Source organism: Labrus bergylta, chromosome 21, assembly GCF_963930695.1.
Source record: "Labrus bergylta chromosome 21, fLabBer1.1, whole genome shotgun sequence".
Lineage (NCBI taxonomy): Eukaryota > Metazoa > Chordata > Actinopteri > Labriformes > Labridae > Labrus > Labrus bergylta.
In genome coordinates this window covers 21,100,242-21,116,275 of record NC_089215.1, presented here as the reverse complement: position 1 = coordinate 21,116,275, position 16,034 = coordinate 21,100,242, and the positions used below count along the sequence as shown (strand labels likewise).

The window sequence follows — 16,034 nt, the reverse complement described above, 5'->3', positions numbered from 1 at the left end:
CTGCTGTTGCACTTCTTCTATCTTGTCCATCGATGATTCACTTGATATATCCTGACTTGTTGGTTGTCTCCATTTAAATTCATAAATGGAGATAGCTTCTTTCAATGAATGCTGCATTAATGTAGCCCACAAAGATGTGTTTTCCTATAAGTATATACATTCAAAGTTCACAGGAAATTGCTGTTTCAAATACACAGATGAAAAATTGTGCCATTGTATTTGAAATCCAAGATGGAGACTTCACGATCGACTACAGCTCACTGTGTGATGTACACAAGGTGAAAAGTTCATCTCCTTTAGGTCAACAATGCCTTTCTGCTATAACAGATGTATTGTATATGTTATTCTACAGAGAAACGATAGATCAAATACTTTGAAGTGCTTCCACTGTGTGAATATATACAAATGTACGGAAGAGGATTAGGGCCACTGAAAAAAAGAAATTTTGGTTCTGATTTTTTTTAAATTCTGACTTTAATTTCAGACTTTAATAAAGTCAGAATTCTGAGAAAACAGTCAGAATAAAAAAAAAAAAATCAGAACCAATTTTTTTTTTCAGTGGCCCTAATCCTCTTCCGTACATTTTATAAAATAAAAATTAAAAAAAGTTAAGAAACTACAGGCAATGCTACATCGATTTTAGAGATTCCCTCGTGTCACTGAAAAGTTAAAACTGAAATGATCGTGTTTACAGAGGAGGAGATTGTCTTTTTATGTGACGAATCAAAATGACTACAGAGATGCAAAAGAATAAATTTAAAATAAAAACACAAAGATGCCAATACAAAACAACTGCAGCAGCATTAAAAACCACCAAGAGACTCAAAACAACTGCAAACACACACAAAAAAACTACAAAAACACTCAAAACAACTACAAAGACATACAAAAAACTACAAAAGATTCAAGATTCAAGATTGAAAATGTTTATTGTCATGTGCACAGTAGGAAACATGTTTCCCTGTACAATGAAATTCTTTCTTCACAATAAATTCTTTTGTCCACAATAAATGCCAACAATAAAATATTAAAATTAAACATAGCCAAATAAAAAATATATATATACACGAATATACAAAAAATAAGGCAATTTGAAGGCAGTAGAGTGCAAATAGAAAATTTAAACTTTTAACTTTAAAATTTAAAAATTTAAATTGTGCAAAAAATGAGTGTAAAAACACTCAAAACAACTACAAAGATATACATGAATGAGTACAGAAAGACTCAACTACAAAGTCATTCAAACAAACCACAAAGAGAAACAATACATCTACAAAGGTCACAAAAAAAAACTACATAAAGGCACTGAACAACTACAAAGAGGTTCAGGTCACAACAAAGAGACAAAAAATGATTACACACAAATAATAAACTACCATAAAAATTAGCAAAACAGTAAAAGAGATAAGCATACAAACACAGTGACACTAACAAACGCTAAACCAACACAAATATAAACTCAGTATACGACCTGAAAACACACAAACAATCATCTGTGTGATTCTTTTCCTCATGTTGAAGGGCTGAGAGGCTTTGTAAAGTCTTGTGTTTTACTTGTCTATAATCCTCCCATGGATGAAAAGCTCCAGAACACATACTAATAAACCTTGTGGTGAGATTATTTGGACAAATACCTAATGCCAATGTTGGCCTAAATTTTGGATTATCACTAATCCATGAAATCAGATGAGATAATTGAAATACAGTGCCTCTTACTCAAAACATCGTATGAAAAGGTTGTGATTATTATTGTGCAACTCAAGGGATAAGGCAAATTAAAATCATGTTTAACCTTTCACTCAGTCAGGTGGGCTCCTACAGGGTTGATATAACACCTTAGTTTCACCCAGATACCTGAATCTATTTGCAAATCAGAGGAACAAATGCAAAATCCAGACTTGCAGATGTTCTTTCGAATCTGTTTATAGCCAATGATAGGGTAATTATTAAAATTCACCTTCATGGTCAGCTTAATAATAATAATAATAATAATAATAATAATGTGTTTTACCAACATCTGCTCCGATGAAGTTTAATGTAATGAATGCAATGTTAAATGAAAGTGAAAAATATGACTATTAAATCATTTTAACATGGAAATTAAAGTGTAAAAAATATTTCATAAACGTTAATTAGTCTACTTGAAATGCTCACGTGTGTGTGCGTGTGTGTGTGTGTGTGTGTGTGTGTGTGTGTGTGTGTGTGAGTGTGTGTGTGCGTGTGTGTGTGTGTTTAGTGTGGGGGTGTTATTAGCAGGGGCGGGGCTTGATGACGTCGCCGCGGTTGCAGTGAATGCAGACGGAGCAGCCAGAGGAGGATGGAGCAGAGAGCAGAGAGAAGGATGTCTAACAACGCGGGCAGACACATCTAAAAATCTCTCTGCCACATTTAGGACCCTTGTCTGTTCATTTACACCCAGACTGCGGCTTTTTCTTCTTTCTTTTTTTTTCTCTCCTGTTTTTTACGAGCATTTAACCAGCTGACACATGCGCACAAGCCCACTTCACATATCTGTCTGTCAACACACCGGGGTTTGGACTGTTTGTCATAGAAAATACTGTTGAGAATCAGTCAGTACAAATTCATATTCCGTGAGGTTTGAGTCGGTCACACCTTGTCTCGGACTGAACCTGTCACCGCCTCAGTCAACATGGATGAAGACAATCACGGTAAGGCTGTTTTTCCATTTCCACACTGGTTTCCTCTCTCCCCCCACTCAGCCCAGTGTGCATGCATGGATGCATGGATGGATGGATGTGTGAGTCAGTGGACACGGGAGATTTTTCAGGTTTTGTGCAGACACAAAACAACCAGAGTTGTCGTCTCATTATTTTAAACCTTCAAATAAACCAGCACTTCTCAGAATAACACTGCAACTCGCAGGTGAGAAAGAGTCGTGGCTGTGCAGAAACAAAAATAAAACTCTGCAAATGTTATCATCCATGCACCATTTCCATCTGTTTGATGTCTTTGCTGTAAACTTTGAAGTTGCTCTCACTTATCTCGTTGCGCTGCTGGAAGCCTCTAAAAAGTGGTGGAAAATGATAAGAAATCCTTCTGGCAGAGGTCCCATATGGAGGAGCAGGGATCTACTTCCTCTTGCAAAACATGTAAAACAGGAGGAAAATACATCTCTGTAGTGATAGTTTAGGGATTAACCCACAGTAAAACATGATCAGGTTGCTAAAAGCTGCACGGTGTATGAGATATAATATGAGCTAAAGCATAATAAATCTGTCAGTGAAACCCTAACTGTGGATGCATTGTAGTTTGGGGTCAGGCATTATAACCATTTGCTTTTCCACAACTTGTACTGAACAGGATGTGTAAATAAACTGAAGAACAAGTCTACAGTGGCGCAGACATGCTTCTGTGATTGAGTGATAAAATCTGAATGAAACGGACCCCTGTGCAGCTTGCAGCCTGACCCTGGATTACTGCTCACATGGAGGCTGCACAGTCCCGTATCAGTTATGATATGATAGTGGTGCTGAAACACACACACATGCAGCCTCTGCTCCTGAGCATGATAATCCAAACCGCTCTGTGGACTCAGAGCCTTGAAGGCAGTGTAGTGTAAACAAATGGTCATAGTCTGATAAGAGTTTGTCAGTTAAACTGTGAGAGATTAGCAGAGGGGCTCATCTGGACTTCCACTTTTTGAGCCCAACATTGTTCTCAGCCTGAATGCATCTTAACCATCCTACTAAATGGGAATGACCCAGTTTGTCTTATTTTATATGGTTCTGTACTTTACTTTTCTGTATGAAGTTACAGCCTGCTCTAGGTCTGAATGTAATCATACTTTTATGTCTCTGTTTTCTTTCATTAACTAAATTTAAAAAAGTGTTTTTAGATGATCTTGAATCTGTCTTTGTACATCCATGGTCCTCAGAGGATAAGTCACAAAGGGACCCCTTTCTTTCACAGTGGAACATTTGAGCAGAAATAATTCACAGAACATTTAGCTATACCTTCTACTGAGCTTCATCTCTTCAACTTTTAAAACTCTCACTCATCACCGTTTGCTGTATGCACGTGTTGGACGGTCAGACACTGTGGTTATCTTACTTAAAAGACTATTTTATAGGTTTGCTTCCTTTGTTTTATCAGTCAGAAGAGTACAGGAACTTTCTTTTCTCACTTTCTGCTCTAAAGGTCAGAACATAAAGAGCCCTTTAAATGTGTAAGGTGGGAAACTTAAGGAGCTGCTCTCATTGGATATTAAATGTCTTGGAGGCGGGCACATCTAGCTGTAGATGTTTTGGCACGATATAATTATAAATGTGGTTGACTTTGACAGACATTGGCTGCTTTCACTTGTTATTTCATGTCTTTTTTGATGTATTAACGTCGTGTATCTAATATTATGTTTGTATGGCTGCTTGTTGTTCGTATAGGAAACTTTTGCTGACTGTGCTGCGACCAGAGTTGGCCAGGTCACTCTTGGAAAATAAACCCATAATCTTAACAAACCTTTCTTTGTTTAATAGCCCAAGAAAAAAAACATATTTCTGAATAACTAGCTTGAATTTGAGTGTGCACATTTGACCTGCATGATATGAGAAAAATATGCGACGTGCGATAACAGTAACGATATGAATTGTGATAAATAAAGAAAAAATTAAAGTACATATGTCTGCCACATGTCCCTTCTCAATCCAAAATAAATCCACTAATTAATTGGAGAGAAGCTGATAGTTAGCTTTAGCTTCGTCTGACTGCATCAAAATGTTGCAACACAGGCCTCGTACAACTGGTAAAAAGCATTGTTTGACTACATTAAACCTTTTTTTTTTGGTAATGTATTGCGATAAATTCAGACATGTGATGTGTTTCTCGTGAGTGCTTATTAGGACCAGACCGCTATGAGATGTTTGAGGCCGATACCGATACTGGGGGAGAAAAAATATGACAACGATATATTGAACGATATCTTTCTAAGATCTATGCTCGACCTGTAGAGATAGATACTCATTTATTGCGTTGATCCCTCAACTGCAGATCAAACACGTGTGGAAAAGATTTGCATCAGCGCTTCACAATCTGGAGGGGGATATCGCTCATTGTAATCCATATAGCGCCCTCTGCTGGTGAAAGGGAACTGCTAGTTTAATACAATGACATTCAAATAAAAAGCTATTTGCCTCGTGAATAAATCTCATAATATCAGTGCATATCTGCAATAAAAATTTGCCGATACCGATAGACACTGGATAATGATAATATCGGCAGGTCGATTAATCGGTCGGCCTCTAATGCTTATATCGCAATGACGATCAAGGGAGGCTGCAACCTTCATCTTTTGGACACATCATTACCTTTCATCTGGTTAAAACATTGTGCTAAAGATGCTTTGGCATGAATTTTTCTTCCTGATACCAACTACAGTACACACATTAGTTTATTGGCTGATACAAGTATACCAGATAAATACAGAAATAAACAATGGTATTGAAAAGCATACTTGCTGCTACCTGCTCCTACATTTGAAGGTTGTATCCACTCAGTGTCTAATAACTCTCATTGCATGAACGCTATCTAACTTCATTGTGTGGGGATTAGGGGGGTATATTTTAGCATGTAATGATGATTTAAATGATGTTTAATTGATATTTATTTATTATACTAGGATAAGCCCCTTGGGGTGTATCACCTTGTTTTCAAGGGGGTCCCAAAAAGGGGATGAGGCTTAATGAAAGTTTAGAATGTTTAATATCCTCTTTGTATATGGACTCACTGTGGCCCTAAGTTTCCCCTCAAGATATAGAAGAGAATCACATGTCCCGCCGGTGCACCCTCCATACATGAGAACAGTCAAAGAGATTGTGAAACATGTGACAGGATGTCAGAGAGCAGTGGAGGCACGCTGCTGCCTGCGATCGAGCTGGAAACACACGACACACACTCAGAAAAGATTATATGTGCAGCCCTCGTGCGGCACGGTGTGTGTGAATAATTCAAATAACTTACCATAAATGTTAAAGTAATTAAGTGCTCTAGTTCGCTCACTGACACCTTCACTGTCTCACACACTTAACATTGTTCACACACACACACACACACACACACACACACACACACACACACACTTTGTATCACAGCGCTGGCACTCTTGAGCTAAATTTGTCTCCAACACTTACTCACAGCAGCCGATGTCAAAGCTACACCTTCATCAAGAGAAGCTCGCCAACTCAGATAAGCACCGGAAACATAAGAGTGTAATATCTTTATGACCTGAATCCAGCTAATGATGAGCTTTTGCCTTTTTACTTTGAGGGCCTTTTTCTGCATGCCAACTAATGTGCACATGACCCCTCGTGTGTGTGCGTACATTATGGATCGCGCTCTCGCACGCCGGCCTGCGCAGTATGCATGCAAACATAAATAATGGGACTATAATCATTTCTGCATCAGGGAGTACAACAGACAGAGAACAGAGCCAACAGATGTCATGGATATCCTTTAGGATTAATACATGCCAAAACAAGATAAATCTCCCACAATGCATCACACATTAGAAATATTCTGTGTAAGAAAGGGGCAGTTTAGTATCCGTGCTGCGAGAGTTTTTTTTGTAAATTAGAAGTGGACATTAGAGATTCTAAACTTGATAACAATGGAAAACCATTTCATTAGGTGAGACATCATTGACTATAAATGATAACACCCAAACATGGAATTCATTAGTGCATTTTTTACTGCTCCCGCTAATCAGACTTGGCGCTTCTCCACTCAAGTTTACACACCCCGCAGCAGTCAGGGGTTGGGATGAAAATCAGCAACAGGCTCATATTCCTACAAGTTGTTTTTATTACTCATTGTGGGTCTATTTTTAGCATCATGCTATAGCTGGATGGAGAAGTGGAAAGAACACAGAAGCATAAATTGGCTGGAAAGCAGCTCACCGAGCAGCTGGAAGGACGCCCTGAGTTTAAACACTTGGCTCTTTTATAGTTTCTCGTCTGTGTTGCAGCTTTGTGTCGCTTCAGACGGGGGATTAATATGTGCAGAGTAAAAAGCTGTTTGGGGAGTAAGAGTAATAAAATGCTGAAATGAACAGAATTCACCAAAAAAAATCTTTGTGTAAGAATAAAGACATCTTTGAGGACTTTGCTCTTGAATGAAATACACAACACCGAATGAAATTAGGTGTAGGTACAGAACATTGACTGTATAAATATAGTCAATGTGTCTCAACTTCCAGGCAGGTGCAGGGAACACATTCCCCTTCACTTCAACAAAACAACTGACCCACCCTTAATCACTGGGAGAATACAGAGTTCTGAACACAGCTCTCAACACATAAATTACTACCACTATCACTGCTTCACTCTCTTCAGAGGATTCCCCCTGGCTCCTCGAGGAATTATGAATTACCTAACAAATAACTACAATTGGTGATGGTTTCATTAGGCTTTGACTTGCAGTCTCTTACCTGTCTGCCTCTCTCTTTCTCACTGCCTCCCTGACCAGTATTTGCAGTCGATTAAAAAAAGAAATCTTGTTTAATATCCGTTAATTATCAATATGTATTAACCTATTATATTTCCTGAAAAGTTTTTTTTTTACATTTAAGTCTCCCACTGTAACCATAGAATATCACAGGTATATCAATTGAATAATTTTAATGGAAACTTCTGGTAACTTCTTGAAACTCACTTGAAGTTCGGACTAAGTTACAGAAACATCTTTTCCTAAGTCCTCAGAGAATTAGGAACTGAATGTTTGAATTCTCTGTTGTTTGCCTTAATGATAAAAAAAACTTTCAGCGCCCCAGTCTCAAAAGTCTGGATACGCCCCTGCTGACAAAACAAAATGCACTAAAATGTTTGTGAAGGGAGTCCTGTGAGGTTTCCTCGGCCATGTTTCCTGAGTAAATTCGGTGATAACCTCTCTGCGTCAATCGACACTTCTTCTGTTTCTCTGACCGTGGGAAAGCTGAATGGGGAAGGCTTTTTTCCCTTCAATTCTTCTCCTCTCTTTGGGCTGAAAGTGTGAGTGTGTGCTAGAATAACAAATCATATCAGACCGCAGCACAAGTGTTTTGTCTGTAAAAGCATTTGAAAGGCTTTATATGTGATTTTTCACACTTAAATATAATATAAATCAAGTATATCCTCTGAAAATAACTCTGTGAGTCATGACTGTCTACAATGGGTGTAACACCTGAGTCCCACTGTCTGTGATGTTTTCAGAGTTTTCAGAGTCCTATCTTCAGTTTGTTTACATCGCCGGGACGGCCGGCTGACTCCTCCCCTCACGTATAAAAGTTGTTTAATTGAGGGACTAGAGAAAAGAAGAATAACATACTGTACTCACTGCTTAACTGTGTTTCTAGATCACGCTCATTTCAGGTAAATTTACATGCAGTGTGAAGATACGAGCATAATAAAGATCACTAGCATTAGCATGCTAACACAACAATGCAGCGCGAGCTGTTTTGGTTTCATGCTGGTGCTCAAGGGCGACATCTGCTGGATGAATATAAAGCCTTGTGGAGCATTCATGACGTTCTCTGAGTGAAGGATCAATAAGGAACACCTTGGCTTTGAGATTGTTCTTTTTTTTTAAATGAAGCATCTCCCTTACGATGAGAAGTGTCTTGTCCTCAAACTGTTTAACTGAACTTTTTTATTCTGAATCACATCTGAATTTTTCAAGCCAACAAGCCAAACATGTCTTTCCATTATTCATCACAGAACTCCTCCTGTTAAACCCATGCTAAGGTAGCTTCAGAAGAAATGTGACTCATCATACTGTGTGTTTGTGATTTCTTGGCATCGACTGTCATTCTGAGGAGGATTAGTCTGTAAGAAGGGGAAGTTGATGTGATTAGGATACTCTCTTTGTTGTGGCTCGAGGCTCTGTGTGTGGGAGGACACGGGGGCGATCACTCGAGGCGAGATGTGGCTGCTCTCTAGCTAAACTTTGCCCCGGGAGGCTGGCTCGCTTACTCTCAAGTGGTTGGTGCTGAATGGCGAGATAGCCGCAGAACAGAGTGCAGACATCTGTGTCTGTCTGCATCTGTTTCATCTACCTAATGTGGCCTTACTGCATTCAGAATCTTATAGGTTAAAATGCATTAAAGCTGAAATAACAGAATTTTTTTCTAATTGTGTTTTTGGAACTCTTTTAATCAGTTAAATACTTACTGGTTTATTGTTTTGTAATAGATATTCACTGAAAGAACTCTGGATTTTGGACATTGCTTCTGACAAAACATGACCATGGGAAGCATCACTGGCTTTTAGCACTCTTTGTGGATATTTTCAGAATCAGAATCAGAATCAGAATTGGGGTTTATTGCCAAGTACATTTACACATACAAGGAATTTGACTTGGTGTATTGGTGCTAAACAATTAACATTGAAATAAAACAGAACTAGCATGATAGTATGGCTATAGAGCCTTTCAGAAGCCTTTGTTTTCAAGTGGATGTCTTGTGTATTTCACATCTGTTTTATTCACCTGCATCACCCCAGAAAGAATTCCCCCTCAGGTATAAAAAAAACATTGAGCTGGATTGAATTCACCATTTCCAAATTTCCTGCAACACACCCCAGTAGCCAGAAAACAAATGTCTGCAGCGGTTTAGACAAAACGAGCCTCTTATGTGTGTCGACACCAATGCCAAAGAAATGTGTGAAAACAGTCTCTTTTACAGTCTCGTCGGTTGACCCCGCCAGGCTGCCGATGTTGTTTAAAGGCTTAAGGGCAGATTTGGAAAGAACAGAAATTCATTTTGACTGCCAAGATTATGTTTTTTTTGTTTGTGGTGCAACATTAGAAGATTAAACATACAGCACGTTGTACCCACATGCAACGAGACAAATACACCAAACACAGACGGGGCTGGCGGGTGACGTGCGAGGGTTGAGCCGTGGCTTGTAACAAAGTGGATGATTGAAGTGAGAGAGGAGACTACATATGGACCTGATTAGGAGCGAGACTGGGGAGGCTTCCCGACATCTTCCCATCACCATGGTAGTGTGACTGTGTGTGTGTGTAGGGGTCTGTCGGTAAAGCAACATTTCTGCTGTTGAATAGAGGTACTCTTTGCCTGGAATTATTGCTTGGAGCTGTCGAGAGGGGGGATCCCTTTAACTGTGAGGCAGAGCAGATGGGAGACAAAAAGGAACGGCAAATTAAATGAGCTGGAGTCACTGCGGAGCACAGTCTGACATTTAGGGGTAGCAGAGATGTACCGTGTTGAAGTAATCCACACCTAATTACAGTGGAAGGAGGGTTAAGAGAAAACAAGGTCCAGCTGATTCTACAGACAGAATGAGGAGGGGGGCGAGGGGGAGCTGTAGGGACGTGTGTTTCTTGGCTTCAGCCTCAAAAAGAAATGGAGAACTCCTTTTTTCACCTTTATAACATTCCCTGGCACTTTTTCATTTCATTTCCTTTCATTTTTTTTCCAAAACAAAGTATTATCTGCTGTTCTGTTTCAAATAGACATGCTGAGGAGAGAGCTGCTTTTTTCCAGCAGGTAGCCATGAAAGCAAATCTTTTTTTTAACAAGATCCATCTTTGAGGAACTGTAGTGAACTTCATGTCAATACCAAAAGAGACCGATTATCTTAACTTGCTGGGTGGTTTCTATTTTATGGATCAGAGGTAGCTCTGGTCAAATTTGTGTCTCAGATCAGGGTGGTCCGACAAAGTCAGTGTTTTTGCAGGCAGGCACACAACCATCACAGAAGCAATGTGGACTTGAAGCAGGGCTGGAGGCGGACATGTTGTTCAACACTGTGAGGTTTGAAGTCAGTGCCAATCATCCAGACCGGCCCCCTCTCTCTCTCTGCTCGTATCTGCTCAACATCACTGGAGATATGAAATCCTATTTCCTCTCATCTGTTGTTGTGTACAAGATGAAATGCAGACCAAATTGTTCCCCTAGCTAGATATCAATCGCAATAATGCAGGTGAGCGTGTTCATATCAGATAAAGCGTCACATTCATTCTGTTTGCTGTCAATCACCTGACTGACACCAGCAGGAAGTAACTGCACTGTTGGAAATGAAATAAACCCCTCAATGTTGTCTTTCAACATTTATTGTCTTCCATTCTGGTTTGTTGAGACGAGGGTTTTGTTTGATTCATGTTTGAATCTTGAATCGTGCAATAAAAGAAGCAAAAGAAAGATGTCTGTCACATGGACCATCTGACCATCTTGATCCATACTAATGGTCCACCTAGACTTATATTTCTGTTCTCTCAAACAGTCAGTTTAAAATATAGAGATATGAAACGTCTTTGAGCCTCTAAACAAAGTCCAGTTGTCTTTTGGATCAAGCTTTGCAACAGCAAGGAAGTTGTTTATAGTCAAGCGAGTGGCTCTTGGACGCTGTACCTTGTTTTCAGCTAACACAAAAGTCAGCTGGCTAACTTGCTCATAATGACGGTGCCAACTATTGTTAGGCAAGTATAATCCCTACCTCATTCACGATCTTATTTTATTGAGTTAGCATGAAATTTGTAAGTTAACAAGAAAAACAATCGATTGGGGTTGAAAATTTAAATTTTCTTATCTAATCATAAACCAAAGTATTTAAAAAAAGAGGAGAGCTTATTGAACTTCAACGTCACTGGGCATGTAGATATCTAACATGAACTGTGTGAAGCGGTTTATACACTGCTGTTTTGAAGACTTTTAGCATTTTGACCATCACCAAATTAGTTTCTTTGGAGCAGGAAATGACCATATTTGGACATCATGGTAAATACGTTTTGTTAGTGTCTATCCTTGGGCCGGCAGTAGCTCAGGCTGTAGGGACTTGGGTTGGGTACCAGAGGGTCATCGGTTCAAGTCCCGGTTGCATGACTCATTAACCGAGTGTAAAAACAGAATTTCCCCTTGGAAGGATCAATAAAGTAAATCTTCTTCTTCTTGTCATATTGTTAGTCTCTAGTTGAATAGCTCTGTAGTATACCTTGTCTTTCAGAGGTAGCCACGCCCTAAAGTTATGTGAACTAGATATTCATGGTATTAAAGTGAACTCTACATAACACCAGTTTCCGGCCCCTATGTATTAAATTTAAGCTATTCCAGTCCTTTGAGAGAAAAAAAGGGAAAGCGTTCCTCTAAATGTTGTTGAAAACCTGGATGAAGATCTGTTGTTGTGAGTTAACAGAGCCTCTTGGACCATGCCAACCCTGTGAAAGCCCCTCATCCCACCCTGACTCCAGGAGAAACAGCACCCATCTAATTCACTCTCAGGCCTATCATATCATCAGATTATGGTTGCTTGGGCTCCAGCATATGGCCGTAGGAAAACCCCCTCAGATTCTGCTGGCTGTGTTCATCAAATCAAATATTGACATAGTGCTGATGCTGAGCAGATGTGTGATATAGGGAGGCCATCGTGGGCAGGACCACCTCCTATGCAACCACACGCTCAAACACAAAATGCACTCACAGCAGGAGGTCCCTCCCCAAAACTGCAGATTAACCAGAGCAATCAGTGTGAGGGCTCTTCAGCTCCCCCGAGCCCCAGATTCTCCTCCTGACCCAGCGGTAGTTAAAAACTAGAAGCCATATTAGCCCCCCCAAATCTGTCTTCTCACGCAATAATGGCCGGGGACTGATGTTACTGAATTATTACTGATCAGGCTACTGCACAGTGAGTTATGATGCATGACTTCACACACAGAGATATTTATCAGGGGGTCGTAGTTTTTAAAGAAAGGTATGTGCTTGTGAAGAAACAATATGACTAATGTAGGCTCAGTCTAATTTTTTTCATACTCTGGTTACAAAATTAATTTAAGCCCCATAATGATTCAGCGGACATAAAAGCTTCTATGCCTTCTGTTTTAATTGGTTTCTGTTTTTTGGGGTCAGTTCTTTCTTTTTCTTTCTTTTATTATTTCTCCTTGGGCTCTATTAAACTGGATTTACTGTATTATGTACATATACTGTTTTTTTCTTTTTATCTGTATCAAGGTTTCTTTTAATTACCATCATCATTTGATACATTTTCTTTAAGCAGGACAATTATGTTCTAAACTTGTCCATTAAACAGTATACCATGCAATTTAGGATTCTGTTCCAGGGATTTTTCCCTTGATCTCTATTTCTACATGGCGGCATGGCTTTTGCACATGCATGTCTCCTCCTGTGTGTCTGGCCTTTCACCCTCTGTATCATAACCTCCCCTCTCTGCTGATGTCCCAGCATTCCTATCTCTGTGGCTCTGAGCCAAAAGAGAGACTGCTCACACCGTCACATTTCACCCGGCATCACTGAGGCGAAGTAGGTTAAAGGCAGGCAAGCGGGCTGGTCGGCGGCAACATCTGTGCATATGCTGTTATACATCACACTTCCGCTCTGACAGACTTACAGAGAGGCGGGGAGGGCGAGTGTATGGGATTAATGCCAGCTGGCTTTGGTGTGTGTGTGCTCATGTGGGGCTCTGTCCACATATCTTTCTGTCTGTGTGTCTGTGTCTGTGTGTGTGTGTGTGTGTGTGTGTGTGTGTGTGTGTGTGTGTGTGTGTGTGTGTGTGTGTGTGTGTGTGTGTGTGTGTGTGTGTGTGTGTGTGTGTGTGTGTGTGTGTGTGTGTGTGTGTCTGTCTGTCTGTCTGTCTGTCTGTCTGTCTGTCTGTTTCTCTCTGTGTGTGTGTGTGTGTGTGTGTGTGTGTGTGTGTGTGTGTGTGTGGGACCCAGACCCATGTCATTGTCTACAGTTAGAGGGATTGAGAGCGGCGGGTTTCAGATTAGAGTCTGGATCCAGAGGAAGTTTCTTTTTCCCTCCTTGCTTCCTCTGCACGTGTTAACCACTGTGCTGCACGGCCAGCCGGGGGGTAACAGGGTTATCTTTTTTTAAAGCTCACCCACTTTTAAGCGACATTATATAGCAGCGAAAGTCGCAGTTTAAAGCCAGTAGATCTGGGCAAATCCTCTCTCAGTCACACGAGTCGCTGAAAACTGTGTGGGAGCGCAGCCAGTGTTAAAGTGAGCGTGGGATTTTTCACTCTGAGCTCCTCACTCAGCGCTGTTGGATACTGGTCGTGAGGAAGTCCGCGATTAAGTTCTCAAGGCCTGGACATACTCTCTCTGTCTTTGTTTTCCCTTCTCTAAAAAATGGCAAATTCGACCAAAATAAATATTTTAAAAGTGATGAAATTAAGCATTGATGTGCCCCCCGGGATAGGTTTTGTCATGCCAAAGCATCGCTGCATTAGTTTAAATGCCATCAAAGCTGTTGGTTTCAGTGGGTGGCCGGGGACAGTTGTTAGTTTTGGGTGTGAGGAGCAGCAGGGGATTTACTCCCAAAAGTAGATTTTGAGGGATTTTGTTTTTTAGGGGGGGAAATTACTGGAGCTTCTTTTTTTTTTTTTCTGTGGTGCACATGTTGGAGTTTAAACCCTTTGGACCCTCTCAACCCACCACTCATACGGTGGATTTGTGGGGCTTTCGTAATGCAGACCTCTTTAAAAGTCACAGAGGTTGAACGCTTTAAAATTGTCTGACCATTTAGCTCACATGCAATAAAAAAAAAAAACTGTTCTGCACCAGCTACAGCTTCCCCCTCTATTAGACCGTCTGACCTCCCCAAGGTCTTTTGTTTACTACGAAGCAATGACTCACACCAAAGTTGATCTTAGTAAATTATCATTCAAGCATGGCCTAGTTTGGTTTGAGTCAAGTGTGGAGCTTTGCCCCTCTGATGACTCCCTCTGTGCCTGCTGAAGACACCAAACTAATTTCCTGAATGAGTCACAGAAGGTCACAGGGGGGAAGTGTGTTAATCATGTAATTGGTGGACCACCTCTGTAGAAGAGCCCCTCCACCAACATTAAACAAGATTAACCAATGGACCAGAGACGTTAGCACTGGTTTTATAGCACCCGTCTTATTTTGAATATGTGATTTTGAAAGATAAATAATAAAGAAATGCCAGTAAGGGTGGCCTGGATTGGAGGATAATGGAAAACCTTGCTGCCATTAATGGTGGTAGGTTTGGATTAAAGGGAGCGTCCTCTGCCTTTCATTAGATTTGCAATGAGTCAAGATTGTAATCACACACATTGTTGCAGCCAGTATCTCCATTAGCTAATGCACAACCTGCAGGCAAAATGTTAGCTGTCTGCTCCTGGCACATCAACTTCCTCCAAGCCTGATATCTGCTGTCCGTTTCCCCGGCTTAATGGTATCGTCTTCATCAGAAAAAGGCACAATGCTCTTTGCTAAATGCTAACATCAGCCTGCTAAAAGGTTTCTAATGACAAAGCTAGCTTGTTGACATTAAGTAGGCAATGTTTGCTATCTTAGTTTAGCTAGTTAAGTGAGTTAGGAGTCTGGCATCAACTAGTTGACCGGGGATGATGGGAATGACAATATTTAGCAGACTATTGGTTATGAGTTTAAGCTAAAGAAAGTGTGTCTTTGATTTGAATAAACCACCGCAGTGTTTCAGCACTGACAGATATAGTTTTGGTGTGACTGATCTCTGTCACAATAAATCATAAACAATATGTAGATAGTGCCTTGGGTTATTTACAACTAAGTGTTTCATTATTTAGTTTTTGCCAATATTGTAACTTTGTAGTGGCAGGAATGACCTTGTAATGTTTTAAAATGTATTAACTTAAATTATAGTTTCTCCTAAAGCTAATCAAATTTGCCTTTTTTCAAGAGGAAATGCTAAATCTCCAAGGCTTTGACAAAATGTGGCTTTGTGACACATTAAAACATGAAATTTGAATGCGCTCAGCCCAGCAGGTTTAAAAAAAATCTCAAGTTATGGAAAGTAGCGTTTGTTAAATTTGAGGAAGAGTCAGCAAGCAGCTCGCTAAGTTAGCATAGAGACAGCTAGCCTTCCTGTCTTTAAGTCACTGAATCGGATCTAACATCCAAGATAAATAACAAAGTTAGTTTATCTTTTGATGTGCTGGAAGGTTTTATAGCTCTTTACTCATTTCCAATGTTCATGCTAAGCTAAACAGCTGCTGGTTGGCAGAAGATCAAAGTTTTAACATGTTCAAGCTAGCATGTGTGCCAGGTATTCTTTAGACACATGGACA

At 40.1% G+C, this 16,034-nt stretch overlaps 1 protein-coding gene across 1 annotated transcript in view; it reads left to right on the top strand.

The window, feature by feature from the left end:
- The first annotated feature begins 2,286 nt into the window (after positions 1–2,286).
- The window catches only part of LOC109994693 (cytohesin-3), a 35,118-nt gene continuing 21,370 nt past the window's right edge, over positions 2,287–16,034 (top strand). The window contains exon 1 of the mRNA XM_020648145.3: positions 2,287–2,669. Within this exon, the coding sequence (XP_020503801.1) occupies positions 2,651–2,669 (19 nt within the window). The 5' untranslated portion in view covers positions 2,287–2,650. The remainder of the gene's footprint in view (positions 2,670–16,034) is intronic.